Source organism: Solanum lycopersicum, chromosome 1, assembly GCF_036512215.1.
Source record: "Solanum lycopersicum chromosome 1, SLM_r2.1".
NCBI classification, from domain to species: Eukaryota; Viridiplantae; Streptophyta; class Magnoliopsida; order Solanales; family Solanaceae; genus Solanum; species Solanum lycopersicum.
Genome location: NC_090800.1, coordinates 80,832,604 through 80,850,870, shown reverse-complemented (window position 1 = coordinate 80,850,870; position 18,267 = coordinate 80,832,604). Strand labels below are relative to the sequence as shown.

At 34.0% G+C, this 18,267-nt stretch overlaps 2 protein-coding genes across 2 annotated transcripts; one reads left to right on the top strand and one right to left on the bottom strand.

The window, feature by feature from the left end:
• Nucleotide 1: 1 nt before the first annotated feature.
• LOC101254637 (pentatricopeptide repeat-containing protein At1g01970) lies at nucleotides 2-5,806 on the top strand. The gene is made up of 2 exons (XM_026031751.2): nucleotides 2-823; nucleotides 4,403-5,806. The coding sequence occupies exons 1-2, from the start codon at nucleotides 356-358 to the stop codon at nucleotides 5,180-5,182; spliced, it is 1,248 nt and encodes a 415-aa protein (XP_025887536.1). The 5' UTR covers nucleotides 2-355; the 3' UTR covers nucleotides 5,183-5,806.
• Nucleotides 5,807-11,593: 5,787 nt separating this feature from the next.
• LOC101256138 (LOB domain-containing protein 30) lies at nucleotides 11,594-16,865 on the bottom strand. Its single transcript, XM_004231118.5, has 2 exons — nucleotides 15,875-16,865; nucleotides 11,594-12,273 (listed from the first exon to the last, which is right to left on the bottom strand). Exons 1-2 carry the CDS (start codon nucleotides 16,250-16,252, stop codon nucleotides 11,836-11,838), a joined length of 816 nt encoding a protein of 271 aa, XP_004231166.1. The 5' UTR covers nucleotides 16,253-16,865; the 3' UTR covers nucleotides 11,594-11,835.
• Between the last annotated feature and the right edge of the window lie 1,402 nt (nucleotides 16,866-18,267).

Genomic DNA, 18,267 nt, shown 5'->3' with positions numbered 1-18,267 from the left:
AAGTTTCGAAATATTTTATACCTTCTAAAATAAAATGAAACTAAAAATTCAGCAGTTATGCTATCCACTTAGCCCTTCCGATTTTATTTTCCAGGCAACGCTACCGCTCATTCTTTGTTGGCTACGATAATGACGGATTACGATTCCTAAATAACAAGTAAATTTTAGCGTATCGATGGATGACTGTGTCATCTACTTCCCCGCGATAGTTGTGACAATTTGATAGAATTGTTATTTCTAAAAATTTCTACTTACTTTCTGCTTGCGTATTACTTGGATTAGCCAAGCCCCACAAAAATCTGTGAAAAAACCCACTATTGTTGCATTATTCTTGAATTAATATCTGACTTTTGACATGGGTTTTGTGGCATCTGGTGTCTTGTGTTGTTCCACTCAAACATCTATACGAAGCAATACTATTGGAAGAATCAATCAGTATCCTTCAAAGGGTGTTTTTTTCTTGCAAAAAGTTACCAGTTTTGAGAATCGTGAATTGGGGTTTAAGCCTTTACTAGCAGTGAGTAATGTAGCAGTTAATCAGAAGAGTAGTGCTGAAAACCAAGTTAATGATAAACCTAGGTATAGGTGGGTTAAGATAGGCTCTGATGTTACTGAGGAACAGCAAAGGGCTATATTGAAGCTTCCACCAAAGATGATAAATAGATGTAAGGCATTAATGCAACAGATTATTTGCTATTCACCTGAAAAGGGTAGTGTGTCACTCTTGTTAGAGGCCTGGGTGAAGAGTATGAAGCCTGACAGAGCTGATTGGCTTGCGGTACTCAAGGAATTGGACAGGTTGAATCATCCCATGTATTTGGAGGTAATGTCACTTTCGTCCTCTACCACATAGTTCTTGACTTCATTAAAGTCTTGCTTGCTGCTGGCTTTTGTTTCACATTCTTTATGAGTTTTGATGCACAAAATTTGCTGGATTAGTGTTCTCTTGTCTCAATCGTCTATCTACCATGGAAAATTGTTAATTACAACCATTACTTTGACCACTTCCTAACTTGAATTGTGCAGAATGTCACATTGCCTTCATTAAATTTGATGGATGCGAACAGAAAAGGTTTAAAAATTTTCTACTTGCTATTTTCCTCCATCTTCACCTTTTTAACGCTCACCTGAAGGCACATCACTCAAGGGTAGTCATTTCGAGCAAACGGTGAAACCAGAAATTTTGTTGATGGGGCTTAAGGTTTAATATATGTATAAGCAGTTTTTGACATGTATATACAATATAATTTTTCGATGAAGAGTGTTTAACTGGCCACCCTTCACTCTATGTGTTTACGCCACTGTTTGGAACCATCTCCATAATGTTGTGCTCACTTCTCAAAAATTGTTGATATGTCTCCTGTTACTAACTTGACGGTGTTCTCTTTTCAACAACCTTCATAGGTGGTTCCGAATCTAGTCTGCCAAATCATATGCATCTTTCCTTTTGTTCCTTGTCTTCTGTACCTTATCTAAATACTAACTTGCTTGTTCTTTTGGTAGCCCATTAAATATCCTTTTCTTTGGGTTCAAGTCTATTCCCACGTTTTCTCTGTCCTTTCCCCTCCTTTTGGAGTCTAGTTGGAGTCTCACTATGGCAGCACATTAGGTTTGACGTAATGCCTTGAAGTAGTAGTGACATCACTTTATGATGGATAAACCTTTGTCCTACATGAATTTGACACCATTTCTTGTCGAACAATGTGTATGTCCTCTTGTTAAGCCTTCTGATTTGTGGATATTCTCCTTGAGATAGCTGGTAGCATATCATTAGTTTAATGTTAACTAGTGAGGACGCTGGATTAAAATGGATGAATTTGTTTTCTTTGACAATCATCGTCCATTAGGTAGTAGATTAGTCATTAGAGATTTTATTTATTTACTTAACTTCTGGATTATTAAGTGTAGATTTGAGATCAGTCCAATGTGAATGTTGGGACCTTTCCTCTTCTGCCCATGGTTCCATTATTCAGATAACTGTTGTCTCTTTTTGTTCATCTCCTAATTAAACCGGAGTAGCTGCCAGAAGATAGTATGGATAAATAGGAAACATGTTGAACCCATCTAAGATCTAGTTAGAGCAATGGAATTCTGAGTCTAATAGCCTATGACATGAGAATGCTTGGAACCTTTCCTCTTCTGCTCATGGTTCCTTTATACAAATTACTGTTGGCCCTTTTTGTTCATCTTCTAATTAATGCTGAGTGCGGACTGTGCTTTTATACAAGCGGCTGGACATTATCTACCAGAAGGTTTATTGCCGTTGAGGACTATTTTATTAAGTTGTGAAATAAGCTTTACTCGAATCCTTTTCTTTATTCCTAAAAGAATTAGGTACTTGACAATACCTATCAACAATTTCCATAATCCTTACAACTGGATAATAGTGCCGTTCTTGGCACATAAGGTCCTCTAGAATTGTGATGGTGAAAAAGTAGGATAACTCAGGCACGTTTGTGGAACTTATAATTGGATGAAAAAGGCATCACTACTTTCTAAGTTAGTAAATTTTCTTGAAATGATAAAGGTGAGGGTATATTGAGTCAACTCCAGTGTCATCTTTTAATCACTTGTAGCAAACTTAAGACAAATGACTATTATAGAGATGACACTTATGTTAGGATGAGCACACTGTAACATTCTTTACTTGTTAATTCAGAAATCCGTCTAGGATCAATCCTTAGGACCAACCTCAGCCTTCAAAGTCGTGTATAATGGGTCCCCCGCTCTGCCCTTCTTCACTCTATACCAGGCTTAGTTCACATGGCACAGGAAAGCTTGTGACCCAAGTCACAAGTCCCTCAACCTTTGCCACTTGAACTAAGCCCTGGAGGCCACTCTGTAACATTCTTGCTACCACTACTGCACTTCTAAGATAAAAATAAGTTAAGTGCAACTGCAACATCATTGTAGTGAACATCCAAACAGCTACCAGCAAAGAAGTCGTAAACAAGAAGTCCCTGTTGCTTAAAGTCTCGTATCCTTTATAGAGTGGGGAAGGAATGTAGAAGTGAAAATATGGATAGGCTCAAGCAATCATTCCAGTTATAGGGTTGATCTTGAAAGGTGTTATGTACAGTGAAATGTTCAGAAATTTTGGGTGAAGGATGATCTCTAGAGGACTGGCAATGACTTGATTGTCAGTCTTGTTTGCAAGTTTTCTGAACTATTCAACCTTAACCTGCACATAATTTTTCTAATGGAGTCTATATATTCTCTGTGTTTTGCCTTGAGAAGAATAATAATGGGATCAGTGTCATCTTGTAAGATTCAGCCCGAGAAAGCAATTCAGTTGAATCACTTTCTCATCTCCTTCTCAGTGCAGATGGCTTTAGTGATTGGAGTCTGTGTAATCCCCTCACGTTCTGTTAGAGGAAGTGATCTACAGGAGAATATCTTTACTACTAGGTAGAGTGAATTCTGAAATCTGAGTGGACTTCTAAAGGCGTAATTTAAAGTCCCTCTAGTTTACAAGTTAACCGAAAAGCTGAATGTTGCTGGTTGTGTTTGCTGTCTGGCGTGCATAGTTCCTGTTTATCTATTAATCGTAAAAACTTCACGACAGCGAATCATAAACAGCATCATTAATTTTAATCTGGGGAGATGTTGGAGGGGGTGACACACCAACAATTTAACTACTAGCTTATTCAGATAAGAATTATGAATGCATCAAGCCAGATGCTTGCGATGCTAATATTTGGATCCTTTTCAATCAGGAAAGTAGAAGCATTAGAATACCATGAAAATCTTCTAGTTCATTAATGGTCTGTAAATATAGATTTTTTTTGCAAAACTTTTTTTTAGATGGTATATGTTAATTTGAACCTTGCTATGTGCCTCTGAGATTGCTAGAGCTGGTTATTATGTCTTCCCTCTCAGGAGAGTCATTTGAACTTTGAAGCCAGTGTTTGACTATACCTAGAAAGTTCATCGGTACAAAAAGCTCAATCGGCTTTGTTCTTTTAAAGGTGGTAACAATTCTGATCTTTCAAATCCATCATGTGATAATAATTAAATCCGTGGATTGTTCTCTAGTAGTTCTAGTTTATTCTTAAAGAGCATTTGATTCTTCTTATCATTGTGTTATCCATCTCCTTTTCATTATTAAACCCTTCAAGTGAATTTAATTGTGGCCACTTTAGCCCCAATATTGTTGGGATCCAGGCAAAATCATTTGTTGAGTCACAATTTGATTAAGAACAATTGAAGACACATCCTTCTCTGATCCTAGTTCACTTAGAAAGCTAGGAATCAGGAACAGGGCTACAATTATTCTGAATTTTCTTGATATCCGTAAACTATGTGCTTACTAGTCTTTCCACTAAACTTTCAACAATTTTTTGAATGTAGACAAGGAAATCAGCCAATTTATCTATTCCTTGGTGCACTTTCTATATCTCAGGTAGCTGAATTGTCCCTCTTAGCAGAATCATTTGAAGCCAATATTCGTGATTACACCAAGATAATTCATGGCTATGCAAAGCAGAATCGGCTGAAAGAAGCTGAAAGTGTGTTCTTATCCATGAAGAGCAGAGGCTTCACATGTGATCAGGTGACACTGACAGCTTTAGTTCACATGTATAGCAAGGCCAGTAACCTTAAGCTGGCTGAAGATACTTTTGAAGAGATGAGGTTGCTTGGTGTACCATTGGATAAGAGGTCCTTTGGGTCAATAATCATGGCCTATGTTAGAGCTGGAAAGCTTGGTCAAGGAGAGGCTTTACTTAAGGAAATGGAAGAACAAGAGACCTATGCTGGACCAGAAGTTTATAAAGCACTTCTGAGAGCCTATTCGATGAGTGGTGATAGCAAAGGAGCTCAAAGGGTTTTTGACACAATTCAGTTAGCAGGAGTAATCCCTGATGCGACAATTTGTGGTCTGCTTATGAATGCCTATATTATGGCTGGTCAATTGAGTGAAACTTGTATTGCATTTGAAAATATGAGAAGAGTTGGCATAAAGCCAAATGACAAGTGTATTACGTTGCTACTGACAGCTTATGAAACAGAAAATAAACTGAGCAAGGCACTTGATGTTTTGATGGATTTAGAGAGGGATGGTATTGTGCTTGGCAGAGAAGCTTCTGAATTATTGGCTCGTTGGTTCAAGAGACTTGGGGTAGTTGGAGAAGTGGAGCTTGTTCTGAGAGATTACGCATCAAACTGCACATTACTAAACTGATGTTTTTTGCTTTAGCCAGGAGTTTCCTATCAGTGGGTATGTAAACATTTTACACTAAAGAAACTGGTTTGCTAAAACCCGTCTTCAGTAACTGCAGCTTATTCCCATGTCACAGTAAGAGAAAAAGGGGGTTGAAAAACAAATGAAACTGGAAACAAGAGCTTCCCTTTTCTCAATCTGACTTGGTGAATATAGTCGTAAATATGTGTGTGTGCATATATTCAAGCACAAGATAGTTTCATGCACCAACACATATGTCAAACTTTTTGAGCCTAGTGGTTTAGTTAGAAGTTTTGGTTTAGGTTTAGGTTCAAGCATCTTCATCCAGCTTGCTGTACGTCGATACAACATACTGCCCAAAAAAGTATAACAACTCACTGCTGCTAACAAGCAGAGGTATGTTTTTTCATATTTTTGGTGAGAGGTTGAGGGCTTAACAGAATTAAGAGGAGAGCTCTTTATGTCCTTGGGGATGTACTCAGATGTGAAACTATTTTCTGTAGTATTTTAATTACTTCGGTTCATTATAAGTTGTAACTCTTTATTTTTTTGTTGTTGAACCTTAAAAACGAAAAAAACATGGTTAGTGAGGTTTATATATAGTTGAACCCAACTTATTTGTGACTTGGGTGTAATCTTAGCAATAGAGAGAAAATCCAAGATAGGTGTAGCTTTTTTGAGAACTAATCATAATTTTATCTGAATAACTGATATATTATGGTTTGAGCTTGGGACTTCCATGTTGGAGGTTTGAAATTCGAAACCCCTTGCCAGTAAGGGGTTTGCCTTATGGGTCGAGCTTGTCGCACCAAGCTTGCCTAGTGCGAGTTACCTCTCCTATGTGATTTACAACTCTATTGTATAGGAGCTGGGTTTTACCCTAGGGTAGCGGCTGCGAGTTTCCCTCGTAAAAAAAATCAATCAAGAAAACCAGATTGTTGTTTAAATTGATGGATACAATTGGTAGCTCTCATTACTCAAATGAGCTAATTTCAATAAACAATCCCATTAATTCGAAGGTGTACCAAAACCAAGATTAGGGAGAACAAAATTATCTCAACAAATGCAAACCACAATCTTAGGCTGTGTTACGTCCAATTTTCTAACGTTAAAAATGAGGACAACGATGTCCCTTGTGAAAGTGGGAAAAACAAGTTCTGAAGTGATATTTTACATTGTTTGTATCTTCCAACCCTCAAAATATTACCACCACTCCCACCTCCCATTTAGATTATATTTTAATATAAGGATAATACTTTTTACTTGCATACCTAACATACACACACACACAAAAAAAAAAAAAAGAAGAGAAATTCACTTATTTTTATACAAAACATTTTCCTTCCTACCAAACACACCCTTAGATTGCAACACGTTATAATCAACCATTATTCTGGATGATAAAAAATTACTTAAAAAAGGAATAAAAATTGCGTTAGTAAAGAAATCGTAATGGTAGGCCAACACTCTTTGATTGATTTTCTTTGTTTTCACCTGGTTTTTGAAATCTGCACTAGAGGCCCGACTAAATTCAGAGACCTCTTTTGAGTGATTGCTTGTACTTGAAACAATAACATAAAAACTAAAAAAGGGGTTGAAGAGTGTATATGTATTATGTGGTGTATCTTAAAATACCGAACCTGGCAACAAAAAGCCATCCTTGCACTTTCTGCTTTGGCAAGGGCAATGAAGGAAATGAACAACGTAAGATGTGTATGGAGGCAAGGACAGGTTAATGTTGTTGTTGGGTTCCTTACACCAAATGTCTCTGTAAGTATGGTTTAAATTTTCACCTCTTAAGTACTCTGTTTTCTATTTTTAGTGGATATTCCACTCTTAGATTGTTGACATTCTTATTGACCACTGCTTGCAGCCTGATTCATTTTTACTTCAATATTCTTCCCTTTGCTGGGAATGTTCGGGAGTTTCAGTTTCCTTCTTTCAGCAATCTGCCTTCATCAATGCAGCCAAATGAGAAGCAACAGATAAATTGGTTCAGATTTTACCTGGAAAACAGGAAGTTTTACCACCTGACTTTACACCTAATCCTGTTCTAGAGGTATGGCGTCATGCAGAATATTGTTGAAATATTAAGTGTGAAACTACTACATTTACCTTTTCACTTAGATCACTCATTAGGAACATAATTAAACTAATTTAGTAAAGAGCTGTCTGAATTTAGGATATTTTATTGCCAGTTGGTCATGGTAATCGTAGCAAAATGATGCATTAACATTTCAAACTTTCTTTCTGTCACCAAATTTGGTTAAAAGTAAGTTGTTACATTGTTGGTGAGTTATAATTGTTGTTATGTTGGTATTGACAGCCTTTTCACTGCTTAGGTGGATAACTTGATTTGATTAATCATTTCATATTAAATATATGTTGATAATTGGACCTAGGTGGTACTTCAGCTTAATAATGTGTGTAACAGGAACCTTTGGAGATTCAGGTTTTTAGATTATAAACAGTGCTGCTTATCTATGAACTCTCTGAGTCCTAATATGAAATAAAAAAAATCATAACGCAAGAATCCTAATTTTGCTCCATCATTGCCTTTTGCACTATCAGTTTCTAACAACTAGTATTGTACAACTATCCAGCGTTACTGCCGTTATCTTAACCTGAAGTCTAGGTACCCAGATGCTGCTGTTCCTCCACTTGATGAGACCCTCAGAAAGATAACATAACCTGATGTTGAACTTCTTTCATCATAGAGGAACTCCGTAGGTCTTTTGAACTAAAAGATAATCCAAAGGTAACTTTCAATATTCATCCCTTTATTCAAATTGGACTTTCTAGAATGGACCGACTATGGTGGCTTATGCGTTACCAATTATTATATAACTAATGCAGCTGAAAAAATCAGCAAGAAGAATAAAAGAGAGGCCTTCAGGACCAGATGGGGAAAGAGAAGAGTTCGACAAAGATGCTGATGTCAAAGCTATAGACTGAATGGAATACTCAGCCAAAACAGAAGTTGAGGAAGTTGGAGACGTTAATCCTATCAAAGACTTTGAGGAGATGCTGTCTCGAAGAGATAATCCAAAATGGATTAGTAACAGGGTATGAAAATTAGGATCTTTCTTCTCGTGGAGAATTATTGTGAAGGAGATACATTTCATAAAGCATTGCAATGTTTGGTGGCTCTACGCAAAGGTTGCATCCTTGAGCAGGTATGTTTTCTGTGTTCTCTCTCTATGTCCTATAGTTAAATATCAAATATCTGTGGCACACGCCCAAACAAACTAACATAGCAACATCAATTTTACCTGAGTAGGAACCAAAACAGTTCAATTATTTCCTGTGCCACCTGTCTAGATTTTGCCAAGAAAAAGACCTGAGAAGTTTCTCTCTGTATCTCACATCTCATGAAATCACTTTGATAACCAAGGCAGAAGCTCCCGACAGGTCTGATCATATTTCTAATTGTCTTAATATATTAAACTGCTTCAGATTGCTCTGTCCTTACTTCTTCCTTGATGCTGATTTCTTTATTTGGTAACTTTGTATTTATCAGTGAAATTCCAGAACACGAGGCTAGAAGCTTTATGGTCAAGCCTGAACTTGAGTCGCAAAATATGAAATCAGAGGATGATATTATGAGTACATACCCCTGGGTGGGAAGTAGAAAAGGAAACCTAGAGATGCATATTGTGTGATGTACAGGCAATCAGCATTTTCAGCTAGACTAACAGTGTAAACTTAAATAGATCTTATCTTTGAGGTTTCCGTTGAAGATTGAATCTTAGACCTAAATCAGCTTCATTTTGTTTACTTGTTTGTTTGGTTAAATCTTAAATAGGCCTTTCTTTTATTTGCCTATTTTTGTCACGTCTAAACCTATTCTCTTAACTTATGCAGTAAAGTGTTTGTTCCCGAGTACTATTTTTTCACTTGTTATGTTCGCTCCTAAACAACTGGCAATGAGCATATTTGCAGCAATTGAAGCTTATTTTCCTCTCAACTGGCAGAAAGGTGAATGGAGCGTTATTTTTCTGATTGTGTGAAACACAAATAACAAAAAGGAACAATGCAATATTGGCTCGTTGGTTCAAGAGACTTGGGGTAGTTGGAGAAGTAGAGTTTGTTCTGAGAGATTGCACATCAAAGTGCGGATTACTAAACTGATGTGTTTTGCTTTGGCCAGGAGTTTCTCTCTGTTGTATCTATTTGAGAGACACAGTCTTGGTTTCCAATCTGCAGGTATGTAAAACTTTTTTCACGAAAGGAACTGGTTTGCTAAAACCCGTCTTCAGTAACTTGCTGCTTATTCCCACGTCGCAATAAGAGAAAAGGGGGGTTGAAAAACAAAGAAAACTGGAAACAAGAGCTTCCCTCTTTTCAATCTGACTATATTCAAGCACAACAGAGTCTCATGAGCTTACTGGTTTAGTTAAAAGTTTTGGTTTTGGTTCTGGTTCACGCATCTTCATCCAGCTTGCTGTACGTCGATACAACATACTGCCCAGGAAAGTATAACAACTCATTGCTGCTTGTATCAACAAAACAAGCAGATGTATGTTTTTTCATATTTCTGGTAAGAGGTTGAGGGTTTAACAAAACTAAGAGGAGAGCTTTTATGTTCTTGGGGATGTACTCAAATGTGAAAACATTTCCTGTAGTATTTCAATTACTTCGGTTCATTATAAGTTGCAACTTTTTACTTTTTGTTGTTGAACCTCAAAAATGAAAAAAATGGTTAGTGAGGATTCATATTGTTCAATCCAACTTATTTGAGGCTGAGGCGTAGTTCTAGCGATAGTGTGAAAATCCAAGTGTTTGAACCTCACTTTGTTAAGATATAGGTGTTAGCCTTTTTGAGAAATAATCATGCTTTTATCTCAATAATCAATATAAATCAATCAGAAAACCAAATTGTTGTTTAAGTCAGATGGAAACAATTGGTAGCTCTCATTACTCAAATAAGCTAATTTCGAATAAACAATACCATTAGAAGGTGTAAAAAAAAACAAGATAAAGGGAGAATAAAATTATCTCGACACATCCAAATCACAATCTTAGGCTATGTTACCTCCAATTTTTTCATGTTCGGTTGAGAGAGAAAATAAGTTTCTTAAAAATGAAGAAAACAACGTTTCTTGTGGAGGTGGGCAAAATAAGCTCTACAAGTGATATTTTACATTGATTGTATCTTCCCAATCCTCGAAATTTCTACCACCACTCCCACCTCTTATTTAGAGTATATTCAGGATAATACTTTTACTTTACGTACTGAACACAAAAAAAAAATTTACTTATTTTTTTACAAAAACATTTTCCTTCCCACCGAACATACCCTTAGATTGCAACAAATTATAATCAATTATTATTCTGGATAATAAAAATTACTTTAATAAAAGCAAGAAAAATTGCGTTAGTAAAGAAATCGTAATCCTAGGCCAACACTCTTTGATTGATTTTCTTGGTTTCCACCCGGTATTCAGAGTCTGCATTGAAGTTCCGATTAACTTCAGAAATCAATGCTTCAAGGGTAAAGTAGTTCAACCACAACACCACAATCATATTGATACTGTTTGAGTGATTGCTTGTACTTGAAACATGAATAATATGAAAGCTAAAAAAGGGGTTGAAGAGTGTATATGTGGTGTATCCTTTTTGAGACGTAAAAGATTCAAACTACTCCTTAATCTGTAACCTAAGAATGATTTATTTCGTTTATGATTACCCAAAACTGGAAAAAAAATCTATTTCTCAATCTTAAATGTCTTTTCTTATTGTTTTGTTTTGTGTGTGGTTTACTTCAATAGTAATTTGGTTCATTTATATTCACTCTGAGTCGATATATAAATACAACTTTGTCTAAATTAACTGAATATTTTTTAGAGAAATCTAACAAGGAAACAAAATAAAGTAAATCAAAAAATCTTATATGAGTGTACGTAAAGCAATTCAATTAAACACCAATACATAGCTCTCGCTAACAAAACTCGTTACTTATAAATGACTTCTTCGACTTAAAAACAGACAAATCAATTCATTGCATAAAATTCATAGTTATAAAAATGTGTATAAATTAAAATATCAACAAACCCAATTAGACAAGAAATAAAGATTCAACATCCAATCCAAAAAAAAAGAAGACCTTTGGAGGATATTTGAAGTCCCCTTCTATATTAAAACGGAACTTAAAGTCAAGAACGAGAATGAAAAATATTGTCATATAACTCCGGATCAAAAAAGTAAAACATAACTAAAAAAAATTCTATCCTCGCCCTAGATAGAAAATCGAAATTTTAGTCCATAGTCATTTAGTCCATAGTCAATGATTAAATTGAGAAATAAATTTGAAATTTTTCAAAGATAATATACATTGAAGCAAGAATGTAATCAAAATTAGATACCACCACACACAAGGGAGCAATTAAAAGTAATTAAGCATTATAGATCTATAACTAATATTGAATGTAATTAGTATTAATCCAAAAAAAAAAAGTAGTACAACAAACAAAAAAGAAGAAGGATCAAGAAAATTACAAATAGGGTAAAATTAAAGATTTTTCATGACTTTGCCTAGTTTTTTTTTTTTGATCAATTAAAATTGATAACCCTCATTTTTCTTAATTTTTTTTTTTAAACATCTCATGAGTACCACTAATATTTAACATATTATAAGTCAGTACTTTTGGATCTCACTTGGTCTGTGGTGGCAAAGCTGATGATTCTGTGCATGGCACTGTTGCTGATCCATGTCTATGCAGAAGTTCACGTGCCAATTCTTGAAGATCGCCGCCCCCGCCTCCGGTGGATGGTGACATGTCCATCGGAGCTCTAGCGCCACCAAAGTGGCGCGGGTCCAGAGGCAGAGGGGGCGGCGGTCGTGGCTGCTGCTGCATTGCCCATGAGGGTTGAATAACCATTGGGTCAAAAAGTGATGATAAGTCATAGGCAGCTGGCAATGAAGGTCCTGCTGTTGGCAAGTCTGCTATGGTGAGTGATGGCTGGTGGAGCATTGTTTGAGGTTGTTGTGGCGGTGGCGGTGGCGGTGGCGGCAGTGGCGGCGGTGTTGGAAGCTCCAGGGTTGTTAGGTGGGCTTGTAAGTATGAGAGTTCTGCTTGTAAATTTGCTACCTGAGTCACACAAATATGGTATCATGTAATGGAATTTTATGATGGTCTAAATTAATATTCTCCCTCCCTTCTAACACCAAGTTTAAGAAATACGAGAAGACTTTGTAATGTTCGTAAAAAAATATACCTTTTTGTCCAGTAAAAAAATGTCTCATTCCTTTTGAAACTGATTATCTAAAAAAACGAGTCATATAAATTCAGATAGAAGCACTAGATATGACTTCTGTAGCTATAAACGTGACGCATCAAATCCCCTCCCAAAAAATAAAATTAAAGCAACTACTCATGATTAAAGGTAATGGGACAGTTTAAAATTTAATTAATTAAACCAAAATACGAAAATGTGACATTCTTTTTAGAACGGAGTAATAAGGAGAGAGAGTCTTGATATATAACATATACCATACCTGGAAAATACATTCTTACATGATGTGTGAACTCTCACAATTCACAAAGTGTTGGGATTTAATTCAATGAAAAGATTTGTAGCCAAATCAAAAGAAAAGGTATTGCGTACTATATAGTCTAAGTAACCATTTTGTAATCATGGAGATGATCTAAAAGACTAATTATTTACTTGAATTATTAAGTTGGTAAAAGTTATCAAAGAATTCAAAATATATGTTAAAGGAAAAGAAAATATTGTACAAGAAGTTATATAAATTATCCAGAATGCACACAAAGTAAGCTGAGGGATTATAAGTGGTATCAAAATTAACTCATAAAATCCTGAGCCATTCATTTTGTATATGTTTGTGCAGTTAATAACTTCTAATTTTATTAGCTGGGCTTATTTTAATCCGCTTAGTACAACTCATTTTTGAACTGAATTTATATATAATTCAAACTGATCCAAGAGAAATTGTCTATAAATATTTTTAAAGTATTTTTTTAAATAAAGAATTGATATTTATTTTTTTATAATCACATTATAATAATATTAGGTACTCAAATAAATATATGAAAACAAACTTTAAATTTAAAACTTAATAAGAATTAATCACGTTGAGTTATGACTTAGTTTTTAACTCATTTCAATCCAAGCTATTTAATACATCTAAGCAAATGAGCCGTTTATTTATAAAGTTCACTTATTTTGACATTTTTAAATTTAACCCAAACCGCCTATTTACCCTCAAAATTCAACCATTAAAGGGTGCTTGGTTCTAAAGGGTCCATATTTACTTCACATTTTTCATACTCATTCCATTTCTCTAAACCCCCATTAGATAATGATACACTTCATTTTAAGTTATACTCTTCTTTTCAATCTCATAAATTTAAAGATTATAAACATAAAGCATTAATATTAATAGAATAGTTAAAGTCCCTCATTAATTTAAAGATTATAAAGTGTTAATAAGAATAAAATAATTAAAAATTCATCATAAATTTAAAAAATATATTTTTTTAATCTCAATTCAGATGAATATATATCAAAAAAAAAATATCGAAAATAATTTTGCTACTATAAATTTTACGTAGTTCAAACTTCAAAGCAAGGACTTGGGGATCGGTGCATTACTGACAAATTGAAAGGAATAGAAATTGATTTGGGTTCTTTCTAAAAGCATAAAAGTCATTTAAGCAAGAAATTATTCCCTCTTCCCAATACTCCAAATTATAAAATTAAAAGAAAGAAATGATTCAATGTATAAATCTACAAAGTCAACCAGCAGACACGGAGACAATAATCTTATTAAATCTCTATTATTAAACAAAAATTTTAATTAAAAATCGCTTAATCTATTTAATAAGATCAAACTTATTATCCCTTATTCTAAAAGCAACTAAAATGTAGTGAACACCAAACATATTACCATGTTAATTAACGTTAAGTAATGTTTTAAAAATGACAAGTTTATCAACAAGCAGACATAATTCACTATTCTAATTAATTGGAAATTTGGATTATCAAAACTTAAGTCAAGTAGTGCTAATATGCCATACTTGTAACTTACTACTCCCTAATTAGTCTCATATCTATGCTACACAAGAATGTCACATTTAGAGTTTCTTTCTATCGAGTCAAACAATGTCACATAAATTAAACGGAGGAAGTAGTAATCAAATTTAGAGTTTTCATAAGTTACGCTTAGTAATATGCCTGTAATAAAAACTTTTTCTTTGACAGATATATCGAATCGACATGGATCAAGTAATATAAAACGGGAAGAATAGTACGTTAAAAAAAAAGCTTCTTGAAATATTTATTATTATCCTAGTTGAGGAGTATCGGTTTCAACATGCTTGTTAGAGAAACAACAAAAGAGTGGTCATTGTCCCTTGTGCTAAAAATAACCAAAATGTACTTTAAGGAGAAAAAAAACTAAAGCTATTCCATTTCTTTTATAGAGAAGAATATTTCCATATATTTCCATGAATTTTGAACAACAAGAAGAAGATTTTGTGCCGACCATTTCCTTAATAACAGCAAAATTGAAAGAGGTATGGTAAGAAAAAAGTAGAGTCACTATTGCCCACATCATCATCATAAGTGAATCAATCAAAACAACTTCTTGATTTCAACAAAGTTTAAAACTGTTCCCTAAATGTAACACATCATGGTCCATTTCCCCTTTGTACAAGAAAATCTTGTTCAAGATCTAGTACTATTCACTAGTGTCAATATATATTATCTTCAATCACATATACTATATTATTCCACACAAAAATGTTGGAGACAAATTTACATATGCCAACTCAAAATCTTAAAACATACTCATATTGTAACCTTAAGAAGAAGAAGTCTTTTCTTAACTTACTTTTGACAACCAATGCCAGATCCAACACCATGTTCCTCAATTAATACGAAGCTAACCTTTATTTCTTACATAATACTAATGCTTAAAAGCTGTCTCATTTCACTTATCTTGAAAAAAAAAATGGATCTTGTAAATGAATAAATTAAAATACTTCATCCGTTTCAATTTGTGACTTGACATAAATTTTAAGAAAATAAAGAGGAAATTTAAATCGTGTTGTTTTAAACCAAATATATGTTAATCTTAGGTCTTAAACATGCGATAGAAAGTCAGAATGAAAAAATTGCAAAAGAAAGAAGAAGTTAGAAATACATTTTTTTGAAAGAATAAACATTGAAACACATGGAGTAGTTTGTTTTCTAAAATCATTATTGTAATCTTGACTCTCATTAAACTAGAGATTTTTTTTTTATTTTTATTATAACTGCAAGAATACGTTTCAGAGTTTCATATTTGTAACGCATGGAGAGAAATGGTTAAAAAAATAGTAATATAGATTCTTGAATACGCAAATGAGATTAAGCCTTGTATTTATCTAGAAATGAAAACATAAAGTGGAAGTAGAGTGAAGGCATTGATAAAATCAGTTGTTGAAAAAAGAAAAAAAGATCTAAAAGAAGAAGCAAAACGATTTGTAACGGAAGAAGAGAAGGGTGTTTTTAGTTTACCAACTTTAGTGATAAGACAGACTCAACAAAAAAAAAAAAAAAAGCTATATTGTTGTGAGGACAAATAAGTCTTTTTCAAGTAACAAAAAGTTTCATATGATCTAGCATAGCGAGAATCAATCAAATCATAGAATTTAAGTTATACACGTTGACAGTATTCATACTAACCTGATGTTGAAGAGCAAAGATATGAGCAACGCAACCGTAGACGGGGTCTCGGAGTCTTGCTTGAGCTTCAAAACAAATGGTGAGAACCGCATCAAGCCTTTTGTGGACAGGAATATGAAGGAGAAGTTTAGAAACATTACTAGCTCCAAACACTTTGTGTACAGCTGCAAAATGTGCTGCACCTTGTTCTGAATCAAAATAAGGTGCAAATATGCAACCGGCAACACACTTTCTTCTCAAAAATTTACAAGCACCACATGGCCCTCCTCCTCCACCACCACCACCGCTGCCGCCTCCACTACTAGTACTTCCACTAGTCACTCCTCCGCCTGGGGCGGAGACACCACCGGTGCTACTACTATGGTTATTTGAGCTCATTTTCAATGATAATTCAAATTCACCACTTTTGGAACATAATTTTGAAGGGGTTTGTTTGTATTTTGTAGAGAATAAAAAAAAAAGAAAGAAAGAAGAAGATGTGTTGTGTATTACTAGGGTTTGGTTGGTGGTATTAATAATTTTATATATTTTTTAAAATAATTTTTTGAAGTTAAAAAATTTATGTTGTTGTAGAAATATATATTTAGTGGAGGAAGCTAAGAGGAGGGGAGTTTTAAACACTAAATGAAGTCTTTAAAGCCACGCGATGAAGCAAACCCCATTTAGCTGCTTGCGTGAAGCAAACATGCGATAAGCCAACTGCCTTTTTTATTTATCTTCCTTCCTCTCGTGAATGTTTGGCCTTTGCTAGCCTACCATTTACCAATTAGCATTACCAACACCCACCTCCCTCCTCATGTTTTCTTTCATTCCTTTTAGTTATCTATATTTCTTTTTGATCTAATACATCCAATCTTGCTTTACACTAGAAAAAAAAAGAAAGAAAAAGGAAACAACATTCATATATGACACTAACTTACAAACTAATAATAATGTTATCTTTCGTTCTCAACTTGTTTGTCTGATTTTGACTTAATACAAAAATTTTATAAAGTATACAAGACTTCTGAATCTTGTTCGTGTTTAATCATGTTATAATCAGACATTAGTATTAGCGAGTTGTGTCAAATAAATAAAGAGATCCTCTATTTGAATTTACACAATGTTTCAGAAAGTAGAAAAGACTTTTGAGTCGTGTTTATGGTCTTAAACATGTTAGTAAATAAAGAGATCCCCTATTCGAGTTTACTCAATTCCAAAAAGTACAAAAGACTCACTACAAAAACTGTTTGAATTGCATGAGGATTTTCCTGAGGATTTGAATAAATTTCGCAGAAACTTATTTTCATGCAAATTTTCATAATAATTCTCAAGAAAATCTCATGTAATTCACAGAATTCTTGTTGTGACTTTTGAGTCGTGTTCACGGTGTTAAACATGTAATGAGCAAGTAGAATTATTGAGTTACTAAAAGAAGGAAAGAGACGTGTTCTTTGATACTGATTATAAAGAAAAGTAAGAGAAACAAATTAAAACGAATTGAGTGAGAAAAAAAAAAGAGATGTTGAAACGTGTCAATGAGAGTGTCTATATTAGCCTTCCTGTGCGTGTTTTAAGCTGCGTAGAGGGCAAAAGACGCCAACTATATCTCTCCCTTTCGACGTTGAAAAGGAATTCATTCTACCTCATCTTTTCATTCTTTTTTTTATATTAAAAAAAAAGAAGTTACAAATAGAAACGGCTTTGTATTCTTTTTCATTACATAAAGAGTTTGTTGGAATGACATAATTACCTAGAAAGCTACTTCGTTTTATCATTTAGTACTTTCAAGATTTGTATATTCTTGAATTTAAGGTATATTATACCGACCGTCTAAATACGTGTACGAAATTTGTAATATAGAAAATAAAATAAGTTACATACGTTAGAGTGGGTAAAAGTTTCATATTGATCGAGAAATAGACTAATAATCTCCTTATATGAACTTAGACAATTCTCTTCTCACGAACTAGCTTTTGAGGTTGAGTTAGACTCGGTTGTCATATCATTATAACATACATTAATAACTAAGTAAAAAGTTGTTTATACTGAAAAATAATGTATTAGGACTAGTATTTATAGTGGGATTTATTGTATTAATGTTTATACAAAAGATGTCAAAGTTTGTCGTGAAACTAAAAAGGAAAATATGTGAAATGAAGAAGAGAAAGAAGAAAGTAACAAAATTGTATTAAAAATAACATTTGTAGCAAAATCATTATCTTGGATTCTTGTCCATTGTCTAACCATATCAAGATTTGCTAAAAGTTGGTATTGCAGCACTTTTAAATTAAAATGAAAAATATGTATTATATTGATATTGACAGCCATCATTTTGTTTTAATTTTAGATTTTCTCATTCAAGTGGCTAATAAATTTGCTAGATAAGTATCTTACCCAACTTTAAGTGAAGT

Coding starts and splice junctions, on each gene's coding strand:
- LOC101254637 (XM_026031751.2), top strand. CDS start 356: ATGGGTTTTGTGGCATCTGGTGTCTTGTGTTGTTCCACTCAAACATCT. Junction 824..4,402: donor ATCATCCCATGTATTTGGAG/GTAATGTCACTT, acceptor TCTATATCTCAG/GTAGCTGAATTGTCCCTCTT.
- LOC101256138 (XM_004231118.5), bottom strand. CDS start 16,252: ATGAGCTCAAATAACCATAGTAGTAGCACCGGTGGTGTCTCCGCCCCA. Junction 12,274..15,874: donor TCTTTGCTCTTCAACATCAG/GTTAGTATGAAT, acceptor TGTGTGACTCAG/GTAGCAAATTTACAAGCAGA.